Genomic DNA, 22,879 nt, shown 5'->3' on the forward strand with positions numbered 1-22,879 from the left:
GGACTGTTTCCTTAATGGTTTCTTCCCTCAGCAAGCACTGGGCTCACAGCTGTGAAAGCACTTCTGTGAATGCACTGCGTTCTTATTTAATCCTCAGAGTATGCTCAGCTGCCCTCTTTGCTCTCACTCGCCACCTAAGATGCTCTCTGTGGAAACACCAGAGGCAAAAATTTTAAAAAGAAGTATGGATCACACCAAATGGCAGCCCTCCACCCCCACCCCTAGCAGTAGATGCCGACACAAAATAATCCAAAGGTATTTTTTAAGAGGTTTTTTTGTTTGATTAGTTGTTTTGTTTGTGCTTGTTTTGGCTTCATATTGCTTTGCTTTTAAAATTGATTATTTATTTAAATGTTTTTTGAGATGGTGTCTACGGCCTACTCTGAACTGTGCTATAATTGGGCAAACGGTGTTTTCTTAGGCTGTGCCTTATCCTTGGAGACTCCATTTTACAAACAGCTTTTGCCTCTCTTTTGATGGAGGTGAATGACTATAACCCCTGGGTGGATCTGTGAACTACCCTGGCAACACAGAATGATAACTTATTCCTTAGAGTATCTATCTAAGGAGCTACTCCATAAATGTATAGGGTGAATTGAGACTGTAGGGGCACATGGGTAAATTAAAATCATATCTGGGAAACAGTAGACCCAGGAAAGAGTATAACTCCCTGGCAACAGACAACTAACAAATTGATATCACGGCCACAAACCAACCTGTCATCTGATACCGGCTGTTCAAGTCAAGGACCAACGAGCAGAGGACTTCTTTACTACCCTCCCTCAGCTCAGCTCCCTGTCTACCCTTTGCTCGGCTGCCCACTTATTCACCACTCACCTGTCTGGACCTGCCCCGAACCCACCATTTTCCACTCAGCCTTCACCATGAATCTGGAACCTTCCAGCTTTATACTCAAACCCTGATTTGAACAGATCCAGCTTCAACTTCCTCGAGCCTCTTGTCTGGTTCTTTATTAACACAGACTCTCAGACTACTTCTAATGCCTTGTAAACTCGGATCAGCTGCTTTAACGTGTTGATCCTTTAAACCACACACATGAATATAGATATACAGAGATAATTACCAGAGCGTTAGGATAGGTAACATTAGTATCTAGGGTTGGAATAAGAGAACCTGCATTCCTCAGCCAGATTAAAACTAGCTGGATTAAATGACACCTAAACTGTTGCCATGGCAACCACTGAGCCTTGCTAATTTTTGGTTATTCAATACATTCTCATACTGTGGAAAGAAACCAGGTGCCACAGTCATTCTCCTCCCTCAAAGCAGAGTCAAAGGCTATGTGTAAACCAGTCTCCTCGAGCAACGTATTCCAGTGCTTACAACAGATAATCGGCTTTCCCGTAGACCAGGCTGGCCTCAAACTCATTGTGTATCCAAAGATGACCTTGAGGTCCTGATCTTGCTTGAGTGGTGTCAGTACAGTCTGTACTATTGCACCTGTTTCCTGCAGCGCTGGTATGGAATCCATGCTTTCATATGTTCTAGGCAGTCTGCCAAATGATCTACATTCCCAGCACCTCCTGTTCTTTCAAAGGGAACTAGAAGCTTCTATTCTGTTCAAGCAAACAATGTCTGATAGCCGGACAGCTGTGGCACATGCCTTTAATCTCAACACTCTGGAGGCAGAGGCAGGTGGATTTCTGATTCAGCAGCCAGCCTTCTCTATAGAGTTCCAGGAGAGCCAAGGCTACACAGAGAAACTCTCTCTCTCTCTCTCTCTCTCTCTCTCTCTCTCTCTCTCTCTCTCTCTCTTGAAATTGGATATTTTATTTATTTACAGCTCAAATGTTATCTCCTTTCCCAGTTTCCCCTCTGGAAACCCCCATCCCATCCTACCTCCCCTAACCACCCACCCACTCCCACCTCCCCGCCCTGGCATTCCCCTACACTGGAGCATTGAGCCTTCACAGGACCAAGGGCCTCTCCTCCCATTGATGTCTGACAAGGCCATCCTCTGCTACATATGCGGCTAGAACCATGGGTCCCTCCATGTGTACTCTTTGGTTGGTGGTTTAGTCCCTGGGAGCTCTGGGGGGGGGGGGGGTGTCTGGTTGGTTGATATTGTTGAAAAACCCTGTCTTAAACAACAGGAAAAATCCTGAAAACAATGTTTAGGCTTAGAGTTTTCAAAACATACTTTAATTATGATTCTTTAAGACTTCAACCTCTCTTCTAGCCTACCACTCACCAGAGTTAGAAGAAAAGTTAATAGGAAATAGGGGTTGTGGACATGCTTAGAAATAGTTCTTCAGAGCAATGCTGTCAGCAGCCCAGTCCACTAGCGAAACACAAATCAGCAGCAGCAGTCCAGTATACTCAGCAAACATGAAACATGAATCGGTAGCAGCAGCTAGATCCAGAAGAAACCATGAGGCTCCGCCTACCAGTACAAGTCCACAGAAGCAGGAAGGAGCAGCTGGAATACCACCAGAAGTTCTTTGGTGCGTTTCTCTCTATGAAGTCACAACAAGCGAAGATCAGTGAAGAAAGCAAGATGAACCAAAACAAGAGTGTCATCTGTGAAGACCAGACTGAGCAAAGCCTAAGGAAGACCAGCAAAGAGTCCCAAGGCAAATCAGTGCAAGAGCACCATCCACTGTCTGTAGGATTATACTTATACTCTTTCCAAACGTCACCTGTCCTCTTAAGCATCTGCTCTAGCAAAACATCACATGCCCTTTCACCGCGCAGCTTCCAGAAAAACACTCTGTGTCTGTTCTCAGCAAAACATCCTCTCATAAGACAGTTTCCAGAAAAACATCACATGAAACAACTGAGTCTCCAACCAAACCAGAAATTCCCACTTCAACAATGTCTCTTAGTAGCATTTGATTTCCATTAACAAATAAAATGCTTACTCAGTTTTCATCTTAGTGGAAGATGCCCACCTTGTAGTTACTTTAATTCAGACTTTGTCAGGGATGGTTTATTTACAAGAAAGTAGTATTGTTACCTTAAGATAAGAGGGTGGGAGCTGAGACAGAGTCTCGCTCTCCAGGTCAGGCTGGCTTGGGATTCTGGACCTCTCACCTCTACATCCTAAGTGCTAGAATTACGGGTGAACCACAAGACCCGCCTTATTATTTCCACGTTGATTCAAGTTTAGCTGATTAATGCATCTGGGCCCTTGTACGGTCGTTAGCTGTTTTATTATATTTTCTATACTTAGCTTTCAGTCAAATTTCCTATGATGTTTGGGAAAGACAACAACATGGGTCATAGCCAGAACAGACTCTCTGCCACACAACATATATTGTTGCCACTGGGCTCTCTCGGATCTCTTGCAATTCTAGAAGGGGTTGTAAGCCAGATACCCTCTGTCCCTACACTGTTGAGATAAAGGACCTGTAGGAACTTTGAATCATGTCAGTTGATGACAGAGCCTAAATTGATACTTGCTCCTGAAGACACAAACTAATTTCTCTTTTTATTCCAAATTCCTTAGTTTGAGCAAATGAGAATTCAATCAGATAGGGAAAACGGACTTGAAAATAAAGGAGTGGTTTGCTGCGAGGGCTTTGCCGTTTTCAACCAACCTGGTTCCTTGTGTGTGTTGGTTATTTGTCTGTCTGTTTGTTTTTTTATTAAAAGGTGTTTTGTTTGAGACGAGGTCTAGATCCTCCTACCTTCTTAGTGCAGGAATACAGGAGAGTACCACCTGAGGCGACTCAGAAATCCGCCTGCCTCTGCCTCCCAAGTGCTGGGATGAAAGGCGTGCGCCACCACTGCCCGGCTATGGCTTTGAACTTTTGCCTATCAACTAGCAGCTGAGAGCCACTCAGCAAAGAAAACCAGGAAGTATACAGCCAGCGTCGCTAAGGACCGAAGACTTTTTGGCCTTCCTCCCGATCCGTAGCCGCGCAGGGTGCGCGCGACTGTCTCGCGCATAAAAACCCGGCTCGGGGCGTCTGCGAGTCAGTACTGCTTCCTGCTTCGGACGGAGCTGTTGGTGGAGCCGCGAAGATGGCGTCGACCAGCCGGTGAGTGCAACGGCCTCCGAGCGAGTGGAGCGGGGGATCTTGGGGCCGAGGTTCCTCCAGAAGGCCACCGCGGCTGTCTCTTGCCGGCCTGAGTCATCGCCGCCCGTGTTTGTCCCTGCGGATCCGCACGGCCCCGGCCTCCGTCTGCCTCCGGACCCTTCAATCGTCTTTGTGTCATGTTAATGTTTTCTGTGTATTTCCTTCCTTACGGCCCATCCAGTCTGAGGGTCTGAAACCTCTTTTCCAAAGATCTGGGGAAGCGACGTTCCAGGTCCCTGTCGATCTGACAGCCACAAAGTTGAGAAACGTCGGCATTGGTTGTCTGGTGGAAAAGGGTCGCCAGTCCAGGGGCCCCCAGAAGTGGGAATGAAAGCACATACGGAGACTTGGTTCATTCTCTTAAAAGACCCTGGTACACACCCCGAAAAGTATCATTGCGTACTCAGAAGGAGATGTCTGCAGAAAATTAATTACATATGCTGGAAGTCATTTTAAATGTATTTTTAAAACGTAATGTACTTAATATCTACAGGAAATGTGTGTTGTGTCCTCAAGAGACAGCCTTTAATCTTGTGACCTGCAGAATGCTTTTGCAGACCCTAATTATATCTCTTGTAGCCACTATGAGGTAGATATTAGTATACTGGCATATGTGTAAACTGAGTCACGCCAGCGTGTTGACCTTTCGAGCGCCTAGTATAACTATTTCTGACTATCATTCCGCTGGTCTCTAGTTAACACAAAATGTACCGAAAGTATCAAATTAAGTTCTGCACGTCTGGCACTTTTTTTTTTTTTTTTTTTTTTTTTTTTTTTGAGGTGGTTACTATGTGTGGAATTGATAAACGTCACCACGGGAAGCCATTATTCACAGAAATCTCGGCCCTTACTGGGAACCTCCAGGTCTGCTTTTTATTATAAAAAGTGGGAGGTGGGCAGAGAGAGCAGCTTCAGCTTCTTGAGTAGAAGCCATGGCCATTCTTGTTTACTGATATTACGATTTAATTAGATTAAATGATTTAATCATTCCATCTGGGTGTGGTTTTGTCAGGTAAGGCTTCCTTGTAGGGACATGGGAACCTTCAGCTTCCCCAAACACTTTTGAAATTTCCCATTGCTGATGTGGAAGCTGAATGTGTTCATATGTAGGCACAGCTTACCTTATGGAAAAGAAACTCCCATATTCTTGAAACACAAGTTGTAGTGTTTAAATAGTACACATAGTAAAATCACTGGTTACAATTTTTAAACTTTTCTTCACTTAAAAAATTCCTTGAAATTTATTTTTTTTCTGGACAGCCAGGTTTTCTTTTAGAGTTACTGGTCTAGAATCTTCTTGTATCCACCTTGAAAGCCGTGGGGTTGCACATATGCACAGCCCTCAGCCAGCTTTTAAATGTGTGTTATTCCTGTTACTATCAAGTTATCCCACCAGTGTGAATGGAAGTCCGTGTTAGATTTTTGCTGAGAGTTTGTCCCTGAGGGTGGTGTGCAGTAACTAAGTGTCGGCACTGGTCAGTGTTTGAAAAGAGAACATGTCCAGAATGATGCCTACTACCGATTCTGACTTAAGTAAATAACTTTTTGACCATGATCTCTCCTGTAGGCACCAAGTTATACTCATGCTTCACAGACAAACATGCAGACAAAATATCCATACTTAAATAATATGGATAAATAAGTAAATAATGTTTAAGGCAGTGTCATTTAAATATACTGCAAAGTTTTTCATGTTTCCCTCTCTCAAATGCTAGGGATTGAAACCAGGACTTCTACATACTAGGGATGCGTTTTCCCACTGAACTACATTCCCAGTCTCTTCACCTGCTTTTGTTTTTTGAGACTAGTGTAAGCTGCCTTGGAACTCTTGTGCATAGTTATCCTCTGAGCGTGACTCCCAGCCCCTTGACCTACTTTCTATCTATCTATCTATCTATCTATCTATCTAGTCTGTCTGTCTGTTGAGACAGCCTCACTTTAGTCTGTGTATAGTTATTAAGGTGGCTTTGAAATGCTTGAAATGGTAGCAGGCCTGGTTCTGCTCCCTGAATCCTGGATGTCTCCTCACAGCTGACTTGGTAGACTTGTTAATAGTGCCAAGCTATGTTAATCCTTAACATGCGGTTATGTTAACTTCCTGCTTTGTTTACTGAGAGCTGCTCTTATTCTGCTAACATTTTCTTTTATTTTAGCAGCTTTTTTGATTTTTATGTACTACTTAGTTTTATTTTTCATGATTTATATTTTTCTAACAAATTTATAGAACAACTACAAGTATAAAGCAATTTCTGCCCTCTCCCATTTCCCAAGTAGAAAACTCCAGGATATGTTTTAATTAAGTAAGTAAATAAATCTGGTGGTTATTATAGGAATTTAAAATCAGTTTTCCATGTGACTTGGTTGTTGGTAGTTAGGGAGCTGGAGAGAGACTTGTGGTGAAGGGCACTTGTTGCTCTTGCAGAAGACCCGTACCGACCATGGTAACTGTAATTCCAGGGTATCCCTGGGAACTAACCATTCAGGCAGTGCACCTACACACAAGCAGAGAAAACATACATAAAACACAAATAAATGTATCCTTAAAAATAAATGAATCAAAAACAATCCAGTTGTTAAAACATTCTGAATCGTACTAGTTAGCAGGAGAAACTTGATCCGAAACCACAAAAGCACAGTTAACTATAAGAACAATTAATTTTGAGTTTTAGGTTTGTGCTTTCAATGACTGTAATATATAACCATTTACTTTATTGTGTCAAATGAATTTTAAGAGGATTCACCCTTTTGAGAAATAAGTTTTTGTTAAGAATCTTAGTTACTTTTAAAAGCTTCTTTTCTCAAATCATTTACGGTTAATCAACTTCCTCAACTTGTATTATTGTTTGAGATAAAATAAATAAGAAAGTTACAAATATCATGAGCTGGGCCTTGTGGCACATCCCTAAGATTTCACCACTTCGGGAAGCTGAGGCAAGAGGATTACTCCCAGTTTGACACCAGCCTGGGCTGTATAGTAAGTTTGAGGCCAACAGTACTGCAGACCAATGCTCACCTTAAATAAATAAATAAATAAATAAATACAAATCTTAATGTTACTAATATCGCAAATCTTAAGTAAATATGATAGCTTTGAAACTATATTGTTCTTTTTAAGTTAGTCTTTTAGATTAACATGCTATAATGGATCTCATTACATTTCTTACAGTAGTATCATTACACCTCATTAGTCACTTATCCTGACCTCCACCTTCTTTCTGGTTCACTTCTCCCATATAGTGTTCCTTTCTGCCCTCTCTTTTCCTCTTTCCTCCCTCCCTAAAAATCACATCCTTCTCTCTCTTAATGGCACCTTTCTTATCAGGTCCTATACCCGTATGTGACATGTCTGCATATGTGTGTGCACACATGTCAACTTGAATATAACAAATTCCACACATGAGAGAAGCATGCTATCCTTGTTGTTGTGATTCTGGTTTATTCACTTAATCTGTTTCCAGTTGCATCTGTTTTCCTACAATTCAGTCTTTCAGGCTATGTATCCACGCCACATTCTCTTTATGCCAGGCTGATTCCATTTGATAAGCTGTATTGTTGCTATGCATAAACATGGGTGTGTGAATATCTGTGGTGTGTTCACTTAGAACCTTCAGGCATCTGCCCAGGAATTGGGTAGTCTTAGGTAGTTCTGGTTTTAAACATTATATAGTATTTATTTATTGAGGTCAAGGACATGTGCCAAGGTGTGAGTCAGGACAGCCTGTGGGATTCTGCTTTCTCCAACCTGCTTAGAGGATGACTTACGGGAGTCGGTTTTCTTCTTCCACCACATGAGTCCCTGTGGTATGATTTATCTTATGCACCAAGCCCTTTAAAGGACCCCCTCACCCCTCCAGTTGCTAGTCAACTGGCCCTTTAAGAATTTCTAACTGCTAGAACTGCTTGACCCTGTGACCTTCAGTGTTGGTTGCCCCTTGGATTTCTGGGAACAGGAGAGGATATGAAAAAGCCACCTGAGTCTGAGAAAGAGGATTGGGCTCAAAGAGAGAGGGGTGAAGACAGTGAGAGTTGAGCCAGGCGACACTGAGCCGAGCAGGTAGGCTAGAATAGTTTTTATAGTTTGGAGCTGCTAGTATTGGGTCTGTTTAAGCAGACTGTTGGGGGCCTAAAGGAGGAACAGTTGGGAGAAACCTTTGAAGGGTCTGGGCTGGGAATTGGGAAGGGGGCAGGCAGGGAGTTAAGAGAATTGGTTACTTACTATTTGTAAGAAAGGGAGACATTGTAACAAACAAAAACAAAGCATAAAAAACCCTCACATTTTAAAAAGTCCCAGTGGCTGAGCTCAAGTCATCAGGCCCGGCAACAAGTACTTCTATCTCCTGAGCTCTCTCTCCAACCCTACCGTTTGTCTTTTGAGGAACTCCATTGTGGTTTCCATGGCGGCCATCATAGTTTATATTCCCATCAGTAGTGTGTGTAAATCCTTCTTTCCCACATTTGCCATTGTATTATTCTCTGTTTTCTGGATGATCGCCATTCTGTCTGGGATGAGATAAAAGAGCAGTTGTCATTTCACTTCCCCAGTGGCTGTAGATATGGAATACATTTTCAAATATTTATTGGCCATTTGTATTTCATCTTTAGGGAAGTGTCATTTATTAGTCCAGTTGTTGATAGAATGGCTTGTCTTTTTGGTACTCGGTGTTTGTAGTTCATGGAGATTCTGGACAGTAGTCCTCCTAGGTCACTGCAGAGACTTTGCTCTTACAGTGTAGTTTCTTGACTCTGCCAGTTGTTTCCTTTGCTGTGCTCACTCTTTCACTCAGTCACTCTTTTCAGTTCTTGGGATTATATCTTGTGCTATTGGAATACTTTTAACAAAGTCCTTGCTATATTGATGTCTTGAAGTGGTTTTTCCTGTTTTCAAAGTATCAGATCTGCATTGCTTTTTTCCCCAAAGACTTTTATGTGTCTGAGTGTGTTTTGGTGACCTCAGAGGCCAGAAGAAGGTAGCAGATCCAGTGGAACTGGAATCACAAGTGGTTGTAAGCAACCATGTAGGTGCTGGGAACTGAACCCAGGTCTTCTGGAAGAGCAGTAAGTACTTGGAATCTCTGAACCACCTATACAGCCCCAAAGTTCAGATCTTATATGAAGGTCTTTGATCCATTTTGAATTGGTGTTTGTGCAGGGTAAGAGATAGGAATCTAGTTTCCATCTATGTATGGTTATTTGGGGGTTTGTTTGTTTGGTTGGTTGGTTTTTTGTTTTTGTTTGTTTGTTTTTGATTTTTGACTAGTGAAGATATCTGTGTCTTTTGACTGGGCTGATCTGAAAGTCATGGGCTCAAGCAATCCTACTGCAGCCTAAAGTGCAGGGATTATTGGCATGTGTCAGCAAAGGAAATTTTAAAGGGTAGCCTCCTCAGTTCTGGACTGGACTAAGTGAAGTCACCAGCCCTTAAGATCAGCACAGCCACACCTGTCTGTCTGTCTGTCTGATCTGTCAGACCTAATTGTCTTTCATGTAAACATGTGTTGGCTTTAGTGTGTCTTGCTGAATCTATGGTAAGGGGGCTAGTAAGCAGGAAAGCAGTTATTTTCTAACAAGAAATAAAAAGCACCAACCAGGTAATTATATGTAAATGATATGGGGTATTGTAAGTTATTATTATACTAATCAAGAGTTTCAAAATCTTGTGTCTTGCCTATTACCAGAAAACAATAAAGACTTGTTTCATATTGGTTGGGAAATATAAAACGTGTTTTTGTTTTTGTTTTCCATGTAGTTTGGATGCTCTCCCAAGAGTCACTTGTCCGAATCATCCAGATGCAATTTTAGTTGAGGACTACAGAGCTGGCGATATGATCTGTCCTGAATGCGGCCTAGTAGTAGGTAAGTAGCTATGAAGGTTTTAACTTGAATCGTTTAGTACTTTGCTTTTGTACAATTTTTAAAGTTTTAACAAATACATTTTGACAGCTACTACCTCCCACACAAGTCACAGTTATGATAAAGTAAAGAAAAAGAAATAGAAATGAGTAAGATCTCCAGACATCCCGTGTAGCATTGCATGTATGTAACCACTGTGTGCTGTGTAATGTAGGTGGAAACGTACCGTAGTGAAATGGAAAGGCCAGCAGTGCTGGCGCCCTTAGTCTTAAATGGAAGTGGAAGGCGTGTGTGAGATTGATATGCAAATAACTAATAAATAGCAACTTTCATGTCATTCGTATGCTCTCCAAAGTAAATACGGTGGATTCCAGAGTAGTAATACTGAGCCTCATCCTGTGCCTTGTTAAAAAAAAGAGATTTGTTAAGACTTACATATGGCATCATGATCTAGATTATCTAGTTCAAATGGTTCTTGATCAAACATGTCACATCTTAAAATTTTGCTTTTAGATCTGAGGATATAGCTACTTGCTTGCCTAGCACTATGATAGCCCCCTGGTTCAATCCTTACAGTTTTATGCTTATTCATTCACTAATTTGGATACACAGAAGAGACTTACCTAGACTCACGAAAATTGCACTTGTGAGCACTCCCAGAGAACAGAGCAATAGTGAAGATTGTTGCTTTGTTTTACGGTACTGCCAAGGAGGCACAGGGCCTCATGGTTAGGCAAGCACTCTGTCACTGAGCTGCATTCCCAGCCTTTGAGCGGTTTGAGCCGCTGAGGAATGAAACTGCTCTTAGCCTTGGGACTGTAACAAATGCTGATAGCATGGACTGTGCACTTGTCTCATTACCATCGGTCACTCAGGAAGGCTACTTTCTGCAGACCATACTGGGAAGTTGTTTCCACACTGAGTATTTGAGACTTTGCCCCCATGGATGAGCTTACAGTGGGAATTTTAGAACATAGAGATTTACTAGGAGAAGTTGAGATCCATTGTTTCTGGGGTCAGCACACAGCTAACACTTGTTCTCAACGTGGCTTTCATGATAAAAGTTGGCTTTTATGCTTTCAAGTGGTTGAGAACAATTGAAATAATACTTTTTCAAGCCAGGTAACGCAAAACCCTCTTACCTCTTTGTACTGCCCAGTCACAGGTGTCACCCTTTTATTGACCAGTTAAGTTGGGGAGCAAGGTTACAAAACATCGCTTAGTGTAGGTGAGGATCTCCTCATGGTTGAATACATAGCAGCACCAGACCAACCCCAGCATGCTTCGTATCACCTTCACTGCTTAGCTGTTGCAGTAGCACCACAGGCTTGCTCTTATCACCTGGCTCTGATACTCAGTTTCACTGTTTAGTTGTGGAGGAACTCAGTGGGTACTCAAGTGGCATGCAAGTTGCCATATTGCTGCATTTTATAGTGTTTATTACTATCTTGTACCAACGTCACCTTCTTAAGGTGGAGTGGAACAATTAGTTTGTTGACTAGGTAAAGCAATGCCTTTGTTTGTTATGTAGAGATTCTATAATTATGTAGCTAACCATAGACAGTCCAGACATGGCCATGGTAAGCACGCTTCAGAACACCAACTCAGGAAGATAGTGGTCAGAAAAGAGTTAACATGGGATGTTTGATCACAGCAAAATTTCTTAATAAAAAAATAATAAACTAGGTATGGTGTTACCTCAGAGTAGTCATGTTTTCTATGTGATATTTGGTTAAAAAAGTGACAATCAGGAATGCAAGGATTTTTTTTATTGGTTATTTTATTTATTTACATTTCAAATGTTATCCCCCTTCACGGTTTCCCTCTGCAAACCCTCTACTCCGTCTCCCTTCCCCCTGTTTCTATGAGAGAGCTCCCTACCCACCCACGCCTACCTCACTGCCGTAGCAGTTCACCTACATTGGGGCATCAGCATGGAGTCGTCACAGGACCAAGGGCCTCCCCTCCCATTGATGCCAGATAAAGCAATCTTCTGCTACATATGTGGCTGGAGCCTCCACGTGTACTCTTTGGTTGGTGGTTTAATCCCTGAGAGCTCTGGGGGATCTGGTTAGTTGATAATGTTGTTCTTTCTATGGGGTTGCAAACCCCTTCAGCTCCTTCAGTCCTTCCCCTAACTCCTCCATTGGGAGGTGTGCTTAGTCTGATGGTTGGCTGCAAGCATCCATATTGGTCAGGCTCAGGCAGAACCTCTCAGGGGACAGCTGTATCAGGCTCCTGTCAGCAAGCACTTCTTGGCATCAGCAAAAGATAGTGTCTAGGTTTGGTGTCTGCAGATGGGATGGATCCCCAGGTAGGGCAGACTCTGGATGGCCTTTCCTTCAGTCTCTGCTCCACATTTTGTCCCTGCATTTCCTTTAGACAGGAACAATTCTGTGTTTAATATTTTTGAGATGGGTGGGTGGCCCCATCAGTTCTCTCTCCCCTTTGTTGAGTATTTCAGCTGATGTCATCCCAGTTGGGTTCTGGGAGCTTTCCTGGCATGTGGGACTTTCTAGTGGCTAGCCTCAGTTCCCCTATTGCTACAACCTCCATTCAGTTTCCTGACCCTCTAAAAAATATGAAACACCTCACAAATTTGCGTGTCATGGTTGCACAGGGGCCATGCTAATCTTTGTATCATTCCAATTTTAGTGTAAGTGCTGCTGAAGCAAGCACTTTTTTTTTTTTTTTTTTTTTGAGAGTGTTGAAAGTAGAGCCAAGTAAGCCAACCAGAGCACACTAGGAGTGGCCAGAAGAGTCTTCAGACCCACTTAGATTGGGAGATTGGAGAAATCCATTCCACTTTGGCATGAGAACCAGTTGAATAACTGTTCATTCAGTATGTCATGATCGCCTATTTGACTTTCATTAGAACTGTAAAATACGTAGAAGTGCTGTGATTTGGCATTAGCTGTTTTATCACTGATTCACATGTGTTGTGGTGTGTGATGTGTGCATGTGTTTGTAAGCTTGTAGGGGTCAGAGGGTAAGTCCTCTATTGTTTTCCAACTTAACACCCTTAAGACAGGGTCTTTCAGTGAACCCAGGGCTTCCTTCTATTTAGCTGGTCAGCAAGCCTCAGGGATCCCCTTGTTTGTACCCATACTTCCCTGCACATGGTCTTTAAGTATGTGGCCATGCTGAAGTTTTTAAATGGCTGCTCACAATCTCAATTTAGGTCCTCATGTTTATGGAGCAAGGCCTTATAGCAACTGAGCCATCTCCTTAGTAGCCCTGGCTGGCCTGTCACTCAGATCTGCCTAGTGGACTTAAAGGAGTCCATCACCATACCTGACCCTTACCAGTGCCTTTTAAGATGTGTGGTGACTAGGCAGAGCTTCTTTCTGTTCATAAAACTGTTCAATCCAAGCATGTGTAGCAGTCCCTGCCCCCTACTACATTTTAATAGTGGGATTGTGTCGCAGTAGAACTTCAACAGTAGATGGCAGTACTGTATTGAGGGCATCAGTTTGTTCATAAAATTTGACCTTGTACATTGCTTGAATGTTGATTTATAATCATCAAGTTACAGAGTTTGTAGTTATATATTTAATATATATATTCACTTATATGAAATGCTCTTTAAATGCCACTCTTTGTCATGGCTTCTACACTGTAGTGCTGGGACCTGTGCTGGGAGGACTTCTTCTGTGGACCTGAGGAAAGCAGTAAGATCTGCTATAGGGATAGAAATGGCTGCACGGATAGTTTGTGTCCACATCAGTGCTACTGTTGACAGCTGTTTGGTCTAAGTTTACAAAAATCAACATGCAGTGTAAGGGGGAAACATTGGCATGTTTTTGTTTCTAGGATACTTAGGGTGTTTGTGCTTACTAACTGGTAGACTTTTTGTTCTCAAAGGTTGATTACACATAAGCTTCCTCTTAGAGATAACAGTAGCTAAACATTAGGCCTATTTTATATCATTCACTCCTTGAAAACATTCTGGATTGAAGTTTTCCTCCAGGAAACTTTTAGATCTTAAGTGGCAGTCCTTTTATATTCAGTTTTCCCGAATGGTCCTGCCTATCATTCACTCATGTGCATGGTTTTTCGACTAGTTATACTTTCATGCAATGTTGTTTGCGTTGCCTTGGAAATGGGATTCGTATAAATGCTGCTGGGAACAGTTTTGTCTGAAAGGGAGTGTTTCTTAATATAAGGCACAGATTCTTGACTGAGTCACTTAAATCAGTCTACATATTTGGAAAGTGTTCCTAATAGCCCATTGCTGGGTTTTTCTGTTTATCCTATATGCTAGGCCACCTTATTATCATTATCAGTTTTGAAGCCCATGTCTATTTAAAAGTAGTATAGAGCAATCAGTAAAAGGTATTTTTATGCTAAAAGGTAAATGTTATGAATGAATGATTTTGGCTTGCTGGTGCTTTATCTCCAAATATTCAGGTAGAATTACAGTATGTATGTAGGCATACCTGCAAGCCTCTTCATCTGCACTTCTCTTGATATATTTATTTCTGTCCCTTGAAATATTTGTTAGCTGGGCCTGGTGGCATAATCCCAGCTACTAGGGAGGCTGAGGCAGGGTTATTGTTAAACAACCTGCCTGGGCTAGCATGAGTCTCAGGCTGCCCTGTATAACTTAGTTAGACCTTGGCACAAAATAAAAACAGACACAGGGCTGACACTGTAGTTCAGAGAACAAACACTTGGCCAGCATGCTTAAGGCCCTGAGTGCTTGAAAAAATAAGATTATATGTGCTTACTTTATATATATGTAAATGACATTTGACCTTTTCAGGTTTGGTACTTTGGGGTGAAGGCCGTATCTTTGTGCATGTTTTTGTTGTGATTTTGCTGACTAGGAAGGCTGACCTCATTGACTCTGAAAGCACATAGTACCTCCCTCACTTACCCTCCCCCTTCCTTGGAGCCATGCACCTGACGCTGGCATGCTAAAATGCCTTGTAACTGAGGTTTTTGCCCCGCCTTCTCTGCTTGTTCTCAGTGCATATGGACATGACAGATGGGGACAGTGCCTCACATGTTGGTCTTTCTCACTCAGACACGATTGTCCACGCAATACTCTAGTTACTCTCAGATTCTCTGAAGTTCAAAGAAAATTGAATATATAGAAGCCTTCATTAACACATCATTCCATTATATTAAGTTTACTTACTTTCTTAAAGAACATCACTAGGTTTAGAGTATAATTGCTATTCTGCATATATGCTAATTACTGTATTCTGTAAAAGTCTTGGCATGGTGTGCACTGAAATGATCTTTTCCCTCCATTCTCCTTGTCACTGAGTAGGTGCTGCAGAGCCTGGGGACTTGACAGTCTAAGGGCCGAAGAGCATCTCTTAGGACCCCTGGCCATGGAGAGGACACCTGGCTGTGTCTAGTTTTCATAGCAGTAGTCGAGAGCATGGAGGATTTGTAAACGTTGCTTTTAGGCGCTGTATTCACTTAACCCTTACAGCCTTTAAAGTGTGAGGTACAGGGCACCTAAAGCTGAAGAAATACAAGATAAAAGAAAATAATGGGGCCCGTCAGGATGGCTCAACAAATAAGAGTGGTTCCCACTGAGCCTGACAAACTGAGTTACCCACCTGAACCCACATGGTAGAAGGAGAGACTTCTCCGAATTCAAAATAAGGAAATATAATTAAAAATTAAGATTTTCATTTTAAATTATTTGTATACATCTGTAGCAGATGTGCGCACAGGAGTCAAGTTCCTATATAGAAAGAGTGGAGTCTTTAGAGCTGGTTATAGTTGTGGGTGCTGAGAACCAAATCTAGGTCCTCTGGTGAAATGACATGTGCTCTTAACTGCTGAACCATGTCCTTATCCCTCCATCTAAATCTTCTTAATTAAATTTTCCAAAGCTAAGCAGCAGCTTGGTGTCTCACACTGTAACCATTGTTGTATTCATTGGCTATCCATATGGTAACTTATTGTAGTGGCTGGCAAAGATGACCATGGTGACTTTTCAACTGTCCAGTGGCAGAATTCATTGAAGGAGTTCATTGGAATAAGTTAGAATCTGATACACATTTCAGGCTGTGTGATCTTTGGCCAATTAACCTCGTTTGTGAAGTACCAGTGAAAGCGGTATCTGTGTTTATATAGCTCTGGGGATTAAGTGATAACTTTTACTATGGGTACACTGATCAGCGTGCTTTTCAGTGTTCAGTGCTATCTCTGTTTGCTTCAAAGATGTTTCCAGACATTGAGTCCTTCCTGCTAAAGCAGTGCCAGTGAGGCCTATTCATGTCAGGTGTTTTGATGTCACATACCTAACCACAGCCTCTTTGCTTGAAAAGTCTGCCCGTCCTTTTTCAATTCTGCCTTTTAAATTTTATTCTGAATTATTCTCTCTCTTTCTTCATGTCTCTTTCTGTCTTGTCTGTCTGTCTTTGTTTTTTTGAGACAAAGCCTGGAATTCATGGGGATCCAGATATCTGCCTGCCTCCTCCACCCGAGTGCTAAGATAAAAGGCTTGCACTACCACACCTGGTTTCATTATTATTCTTTGTATCACATAAGAATAATTTTATTGTTTTACTTTGCTCTTTGAGGCAAGGTCTTCCTATGTATATGTAGTCAGTGTAACCTTGAGTTCTTTATTATGCCTCAGCCTCCCAAATGCTACCATACTAAATATAGGCATAGACTACCATACTAGCTTTTTTTTTTTTTTTTTTTGGTTTTCTGGTTTTTCGAGACAGGGTTTCTCAGCCCTGGCTGTCCTGGAACTCACTCTGTAGACCAGGCTGGCCTCGAACTCAGAAATCCACCTGCCTCTGCCTCCCAAGTGCTGGGATTAAAGGCGTGTGCCACCACTGCCCCGCTCTTTTTGCTATTTTTTAACTAATTTTTTTTTCTTTTAAGATTCAGGATACGAATAATGATAGCATACTGTTTACATAGCTCATTACTAGACTGGCAGTGCTTCAGAGCAGACATGTAAGTGGCCATATCAGGAAGCTAACCATTAGCCAGCCTGGGGAGCTGAGTCCTGTGCCTGGCTAGGTGAGTAACTGTGTGCTTACCTTCTTAGGGGACCGAGTTATTGATGTGGGATCTGAATGGAGAACTTTCAGCAATGACAAAGCAACGAAAGACCCATCTCGAGTTGGAGACTCTCAGAATCCTCTTCTGAGTGATGGAGATTTGTCCACCATGATTGGCAAGGTAATAATTCCATTTAGAAGGAAATGTCAAGGGGAGAGTAGCTAAAGACCTAGAAAGTTAGGAGTTTTACAAAAGTGTCACTCACTAAAAGTGTCATACAGAGGAGACCCTTGACTTGGAAATAAGATTTACCAGGGTTAGTATTGTGAAAGTCTGCCAACTTCTTTTTTCATCGTTAAGGGAAAAACAATTACAGTCTTGTAATCAAAATTACAAAGTTGGATTGGCATTAAGAGCATTGGCTGCTGTTCTCGAAGACTTGGGTTAAATTCCCAGTACCCACAGTGAGGCTCACAAACTGTAACTGCAGTCCTAAGGCATCCTTCTGGTTTCCCTTGGCATCTGTCATGCACTAGTACACAGACACACACAGGCAAACACCTATATACGTATTATTACAAAACAGCATTACCGTAAATTTTTGTACTGGTTGTGTAAGACCTTTTCTGAGGAGATCCAACATGAACATCTGTTTACCCCAGATAGAGAACCAGTGATGGACCCAAGTAATGATTCTACCAAAGGCCATACCCCACCATACACAGATTGTAATCCTAGAGCTTTCTGTGGTTGCAGGCCAGGCTGGAGAATATCTCCAGACTGTGTGCTAGTTACAGGGCTACATAATGAGATCCTGTCTCAAAGAAACAAACAGAACAAGACTGTGCAGTAGCAAAGTTCTAACATAGCACATATTTCCTTTTCTGTGTTCTTGAACAGTTGCTAAGAGTTAAGGAAGTGGCTATGAAACCAACTTCTTTAAAGCATGTTCTAATGGCAGTTTCTGTTTAAGTCATAGGCTCTATTGGACAGACTCCGGGGCATATGGAGTCAGAGTGTGTACATTACATTTTCATAGCCACTGTAGTATGTATGTCTGTTCACATTTTCCAAAAATGTTGGAGCAAGGTTAAATCTTTCTTTTATAGGGTACAGGAGCTGCAAGTTTTGATGAGTTTGGCAATTCTAAGTATCAGAACCGGAGAACAATGAGTAGCTCTGATAGAGCGATGATGAATGCATTCAAGGAGATCACGACCATGGCAGACAGGATCAACCTCCCACGCAATATAGTTGTGAGTTCTTGTCCACCTACTTTAAGCCATTCTGACATTTACTTTGCATAATTTAATGAACACATAAAATTTTGATACTGTAGGTAATTAAATGGCCAAGACTTAATTATACTTAGTTTCTCTGCTTTGAAGGATCGAACAAATAATTTATTCAAGCAAGTGTATGAGCAGAAGAGCCTGAAGGGAAGAGCTAATGATGCAATTGCTTCTGCTTGTCTGTACATCGCCTGTAGACAGGAAGGCGTGCCCAGGACATTTAAAGGTAGGCTTCAGTTGTACCAAGTAGAGCTCAGACAGGCAGCTTCGATGCCTGACAGCTCTGCTCTTCTTTACACGGCACAGCGACCCGTGTACATGCATTTGCCAGTGCCTCTGTATGTTCTTTGACAGAAAATACACAAGACACTCTTCTTTGCCATGTTCTTTGTAAGCTGCTTTTGCAGGTAGCATCATTTTAGTCCCTGTAAGGCCACAGTACAGCTGTTTTATGGGCTTGGAGGCCTGCCATCCTAGGCTGCAGAGGCTTTGGAAGTTACATCTGTAGCTGGTGATGAGAACAGCAGCCAGCATAGGTCTCACATTTGAGGGGTCAGGTCTTGGAAGGTGGCAGTGGAATTAGTTTTTAGGCTTAGTGTTTGCAGTTTTGTACAAACCAAGGACTTTGAGCTAAGTGCTAGCTTTTGTCAAGCTTGTGTTTACTCATGGGCACAAGACAGACTCCTCCAGTGTTGTTCTGATACATACACTGCCCTTCATGGACCAGGTCCAGATTGGGACTGTATTCACTGTATCCAGTGAGCATCTTTCATAAGCTTCCCTGTGTCAAAGGGAGAGGGATGACATGTTTTTTTGCTGTAACAGCTCAAGCAGAGCTAACAGTTTAGCTTCTATAGTGACAGTATGCAGACAGCTGCAGGTCATACATGTGCACTTGCATTCTTCAGGTTGAGTATTTATTTTCTTTCTTCTCTTTAGAATATTCCTTACAAGATATCAGAGAAGTTGATTACTTGGAGAAACTTATTTGTATAAATTGAACTAGATAAGTTTGTATTTTGAAGCCGGGCGGTGGTGGCGCACGCCTTTAATCCCAGCACTTGGGAGGCAAAGGCAGGCGGATTTTTAAGTTGGAGGCCAGCCTGGTCTACAGAGTGAGTTCCAGGACAGCCAAGGGCTACACAGAGAAACCCTGCCTTGAAAAACCAAAAAAAAAAAAAAAAAAAAGGTTGTATTTTGAAAGAATACAGTCTACATTTAAAGTGTGGTAAAAATTTAAACCAAGACATTATGAATAAATATCCATAGGAAGTATTCCCGAGAGGATTCAGGGCCTCATCTTTAAGCCTTGATTGAATTTTTTACAACCAGAATATTTTATTTTTATAATAAAAAATAAATTATAAAATGAACTGTCTTAAAAATTTTTTTAAAAATATTTTCTCTTTTAGAAATATGTGCTGTGTCTCGAATCTCTAAGAAAGAAATTGGTCGCTGTTTTAAACTGATTTTGAAAGCTTTGGAAACCAGCGTGGACCTGATCACAACTGGGGACTTCATGTCTAGGTTCTGTTCCAACCTTTGCCTCCCCAAGCAAGTGCAGATGGCCGCTACACACATAGCCCGCAAGGCTGTGGAACTGGACTTGGTTCCTGGCAGGAGCCCAATCTCTGTGGCAGCGGCGGCTATATACATGGCTTCTCAGGCCTCAGCTGAGAAGCGAACACAGAAAGGTAGGCTCTTCATCAGAACGTCAGCCAGTGAAATGGCAAGGCTGGGGGTGTGCTGGTTTTATTCATAATCTCCCATCAAGAGAAAGGTTAATTATTCAGATCCTTGGAGCAGCATTAACCCATATGGAAAAAGGACTGGACATGGCCCTCTTACTCACCCACTCATTATTTGCGTAGTGTGCTTGAGAGCCTGGTTTTTATTCCCAGCACCTCAAAACAAAACAAAAATACTGGAAGAAAACACAGTAGTTTGCTTATAGTGATTATTCAGAGGCATAGTCTTGTGTACAAGTCTCCTTTTCCAAATTAAGTTATTTAATTTTAATTTGTGTCTTTTGTGAAGGGGCCTATTTACTGGAGCATGCTCAGCTTATCAGTGGTTACTTACTCTGCCTGGGCAATACACTTATAGGACAGATTAGACCAGATTAAAAGTAGATAAAGGCAGGTTTATCAGCAGGCAGCTCTGGAGTGGGTTCACCCATCTCACAGGTAGAGGTCAGTGAAGTTACACATCCTGGCTAAAGCAAGGGGGTTTATGGCGTTTAGATGAGAGGAGGGATGATGTCTCAGCTAGGAGCTGGGATTGTGGCCATACATGGTCCAAAACGAAGCCCCTGGGCGGGCACTCCTGAGTGAAAAATGATGACATATTAGCCCAGAGTGTTTTCCATGTGGAAGGAGTTGGGGGAAGGAGGAAAGGTTTTCCTAGCTTGTGAGGGGCAGGGTTAGGGGTGGGGTGGTGGTGGGGGGGGGGTGAGCAGGGCTCCCTACCTAACAGCTACTTCACTAAAGAGAATGGCACTCCTTTCCTCAGCCACTATCAATTGTCAGTCATTCATCAGGGAGGGATGGGGACTTATGGTCCTTCCCCATTTTTGTGGGGTTTTTTTTGTTTTGTTTTTTTGAGGCAAGGTCTCATCCTTTCCGAGCTGGCCTCAAACTTGTCATGTAGCTGAGGATGATTTTTATGCTGTGCTCGGGATAAACCTAGGCTTTGCACATGGTTGGTATATTGTTTAAGCCCTAAAACAGAGGACCTGACAAAAGTAAAGAGTGTCTGTCACCACAGGGACATGCCTTGGGTTGTTTCACATATATCTGTTATTTTAACAACAAAAATCCCAGCCATTCGATTTTACCAAGAGACTCAGGAGCTAGATGCAGTGGTGAAAGCCTGCTAGCTCGGAGAGATGGAAAAAGCCCCCAGCTGACCTTCCTACTCCACTGATTTCCTACCCGGGCCGGAAAAGGCTCCTTCTCCACACTTTCTTCCGTACCCTCCTCTCAGTGAGCCTCCTCTCCATGTATTCCTGTCCGCTCTCTGCTAGCTGCTTACTAGCTGCTCCTCTTGAGCTAGGATGGACTTTATTTAGGATGCCTGAGCCACACCACAGGTACTTGTTTACTGTAAACACAAAGCGCTAGGGTCAAAGACTGAGTTGAGCTGTACCAGTTAGAAACCGTTTAAAATCTCTGAGTTCACAATGGGATCAAATATCCTGCAGCTTGTCTTTCCGCATTCTGAATAGACTTTTACAGAGGCCTATCCCTGTGACTGTTTATGTTGACTACTGACTCCTGCTCATACTTGTTAGATTATCTTTCCCTTGTCAATTTTAAAAGGTGAAATTGGAGGGTGGTTTTTGTTTTTCTTCTTGGTATAGGAAAGAGGTGGAGCAGATCAATTGAATGTTTTGTTTTTTGTCTTTTAGAAATCGGGGATATTGCTGGTGTAGCTGATGTTACAATCCGACAGTCCTACAGGCTAATCTACCCTCGGGCTCCAGATCTCTTCCCTTCAGACTTCAAGTTTGACACCCCAGTGGACAAATTACCCCAGCTATAAGCTGAGGCAACTAAGTGTCACACTCTTAATGTACATGGAACATGGAACTTTGTATATAGCCACACAGTGCTGGTTGAGCCTTTAATGAGGAAAAAGGAGATGGTACGCATTCCAGAGCTAAATATTATTGCTTAGTGTTCTGTATGTATATACTAGTGCAACATATTTAATGACTTAAATTTCTTACTGAATTCGCTTTCTTTTTTAGTGATCTAGGAAACCGTATTTTGGAAGATATTGAAATATGTAATTCTCAAATAAAAATTTAAAACCAAAGTTTTTGTTATAGTATTATGAAATTTATAATATATAGTTATAAATCCAGTATATCATTACAGGTAATATAGCTGAGAGTCTTGCTTCCCATCATTTTTGTATCTAGTTTCTTCAATTCTAGAAGTTGCAGACTAGCAGAGGCTTGAGAACCATGTCAGCGTCTTCACACTGGAGTGACAGCATTGAGAGCACAGGAGAGCCTGTGGGGGTGTGAGTGTCAGCTTGTGAGTGAGGGAAAGCTTGTTTCACTGAGCTCAGTCAGAAGAAAGGGTGGTGAAATTAGATAACACATTAAGTTTGGAGTGTTCATAAATCATTTCACAGAACCAGCCTGTCTCTAGTTCTTAGTTATGTTATTGGGATTTGTATGACGATTACTGGACCATCGGCGTGTTTAGAAATTTAGTCCACATCATTGATTTTACATGTCTTTTACATGTCAGTGTTTAAAGGTCTCTTATGTAGGCACTAGAAGAGAAAACTAATGAAATGTTGCTGTTTTTTTTAAAAGTTGGAATAGGTATCTTGACTCTCAGACATCACTAATTTAGACTGCAGGTTACAGTCAATAGACACTAGTTCTGCGAGGCAGGTTCAGATCTTGGTCCATAGAAGACTTTTACCCCTGCTGTCAGTCTGCTGTTCATGGAAGGAGCCTGGGCTTGGGACCATGAAGACCAGTATTTCTTCCTTAGGTGAAACATGGGGTGCTTGCATGGCATTGCACAAAGCCAGGTTAAACATGAGAAAGGCTAGAAGTCTGCAGTCTAAGTGGAGAACTGCACACCTGGTGATGCAGTTTATACTCTAGGTAGCTCGAGCCCATCTCCTACCCTAGAGTAAGACGCAGAGAGTCTCTTTTCCATGTGTCCCTCCTGGGTGCCATCGTTG

The 22,879-nt window shown here is 42.2% G+C and overlaps 1 protein-coding gene and 1 non-coding gene across 2 annotated transcripts; one reads left to right on the top strand and one right to left on the bottom strand.

Annotated features, from left to right (window-relative positions):
• Positions 1–3,854: 3,854 nt before the first annotated feature.
• On the top strand, positions 3,855–21,988 carry Gtf2b (general transcription factor IIB). The gene is made up of 7 exons (XM_034501465.2): positions 3,855–4,004; positions 9,790–9,896; positions 16,924–17,057; positions 17,987–18,133; positions 18,266–18,395; positions 19,582–19,863; positions 21,579–21,988. The coding sequence occupies exons 1-7, from the start codon at positions 3,988–3,990 to the stop codon at positions 21,710–21,712; spliced, it is 951 nt and encodes a 316-aa protein (XP_034357356.1). The 5' UTR covers positions 3,855–3,987; the 3' UTR covers positions 21,713–21,988.
• On the bottom strand, positions 12,469–12,572 carry LOC117708097 (U6 spliceosomal RNA). The gene has a single exon (XR_004606802.1). It is a non-coding gene; the product is annotated as a U6 spliceosomal RNA (small nuclear RNA).
• Positions 21,989–22,879: the final 891 nt, after the last annotated feature.

This window comes from Arvicanthis niloticus, chromosome 4 (assembly GCF_011762505.2).
Source record: "Arvicanthis niloticus isolate mArvNil1 chromosome 4, mArvNil1.pat.X, whole genome shotgun sequence".
Lineage (NCBI taxonomy): Eukaryota > Metazoa > Chordata > Mammalia > Rodentia > Muridae > Arvicanthis > Arvicanthis niloticus.

Excerpts from the sequence above, each read along its gene's own strand:
- Gtf2b (XM_034501465.2), top strand. Across the intron at positions 17,058-17,986 it reads TGTCCACCATGATTGGCAAG|GGTACAGGAGCTGCAAGTTT; the intron begins GTAATAATTCCA and ends TTTCTTTTATAG. Across the intron at positions 18,396-19,581 it reads CGTGCCCAGGACATTTAAAG|AAATATGTGCTGTGTCTCGA; the intron begins GTAGGCTTCAGT and ends TTTCTCTTTTAG.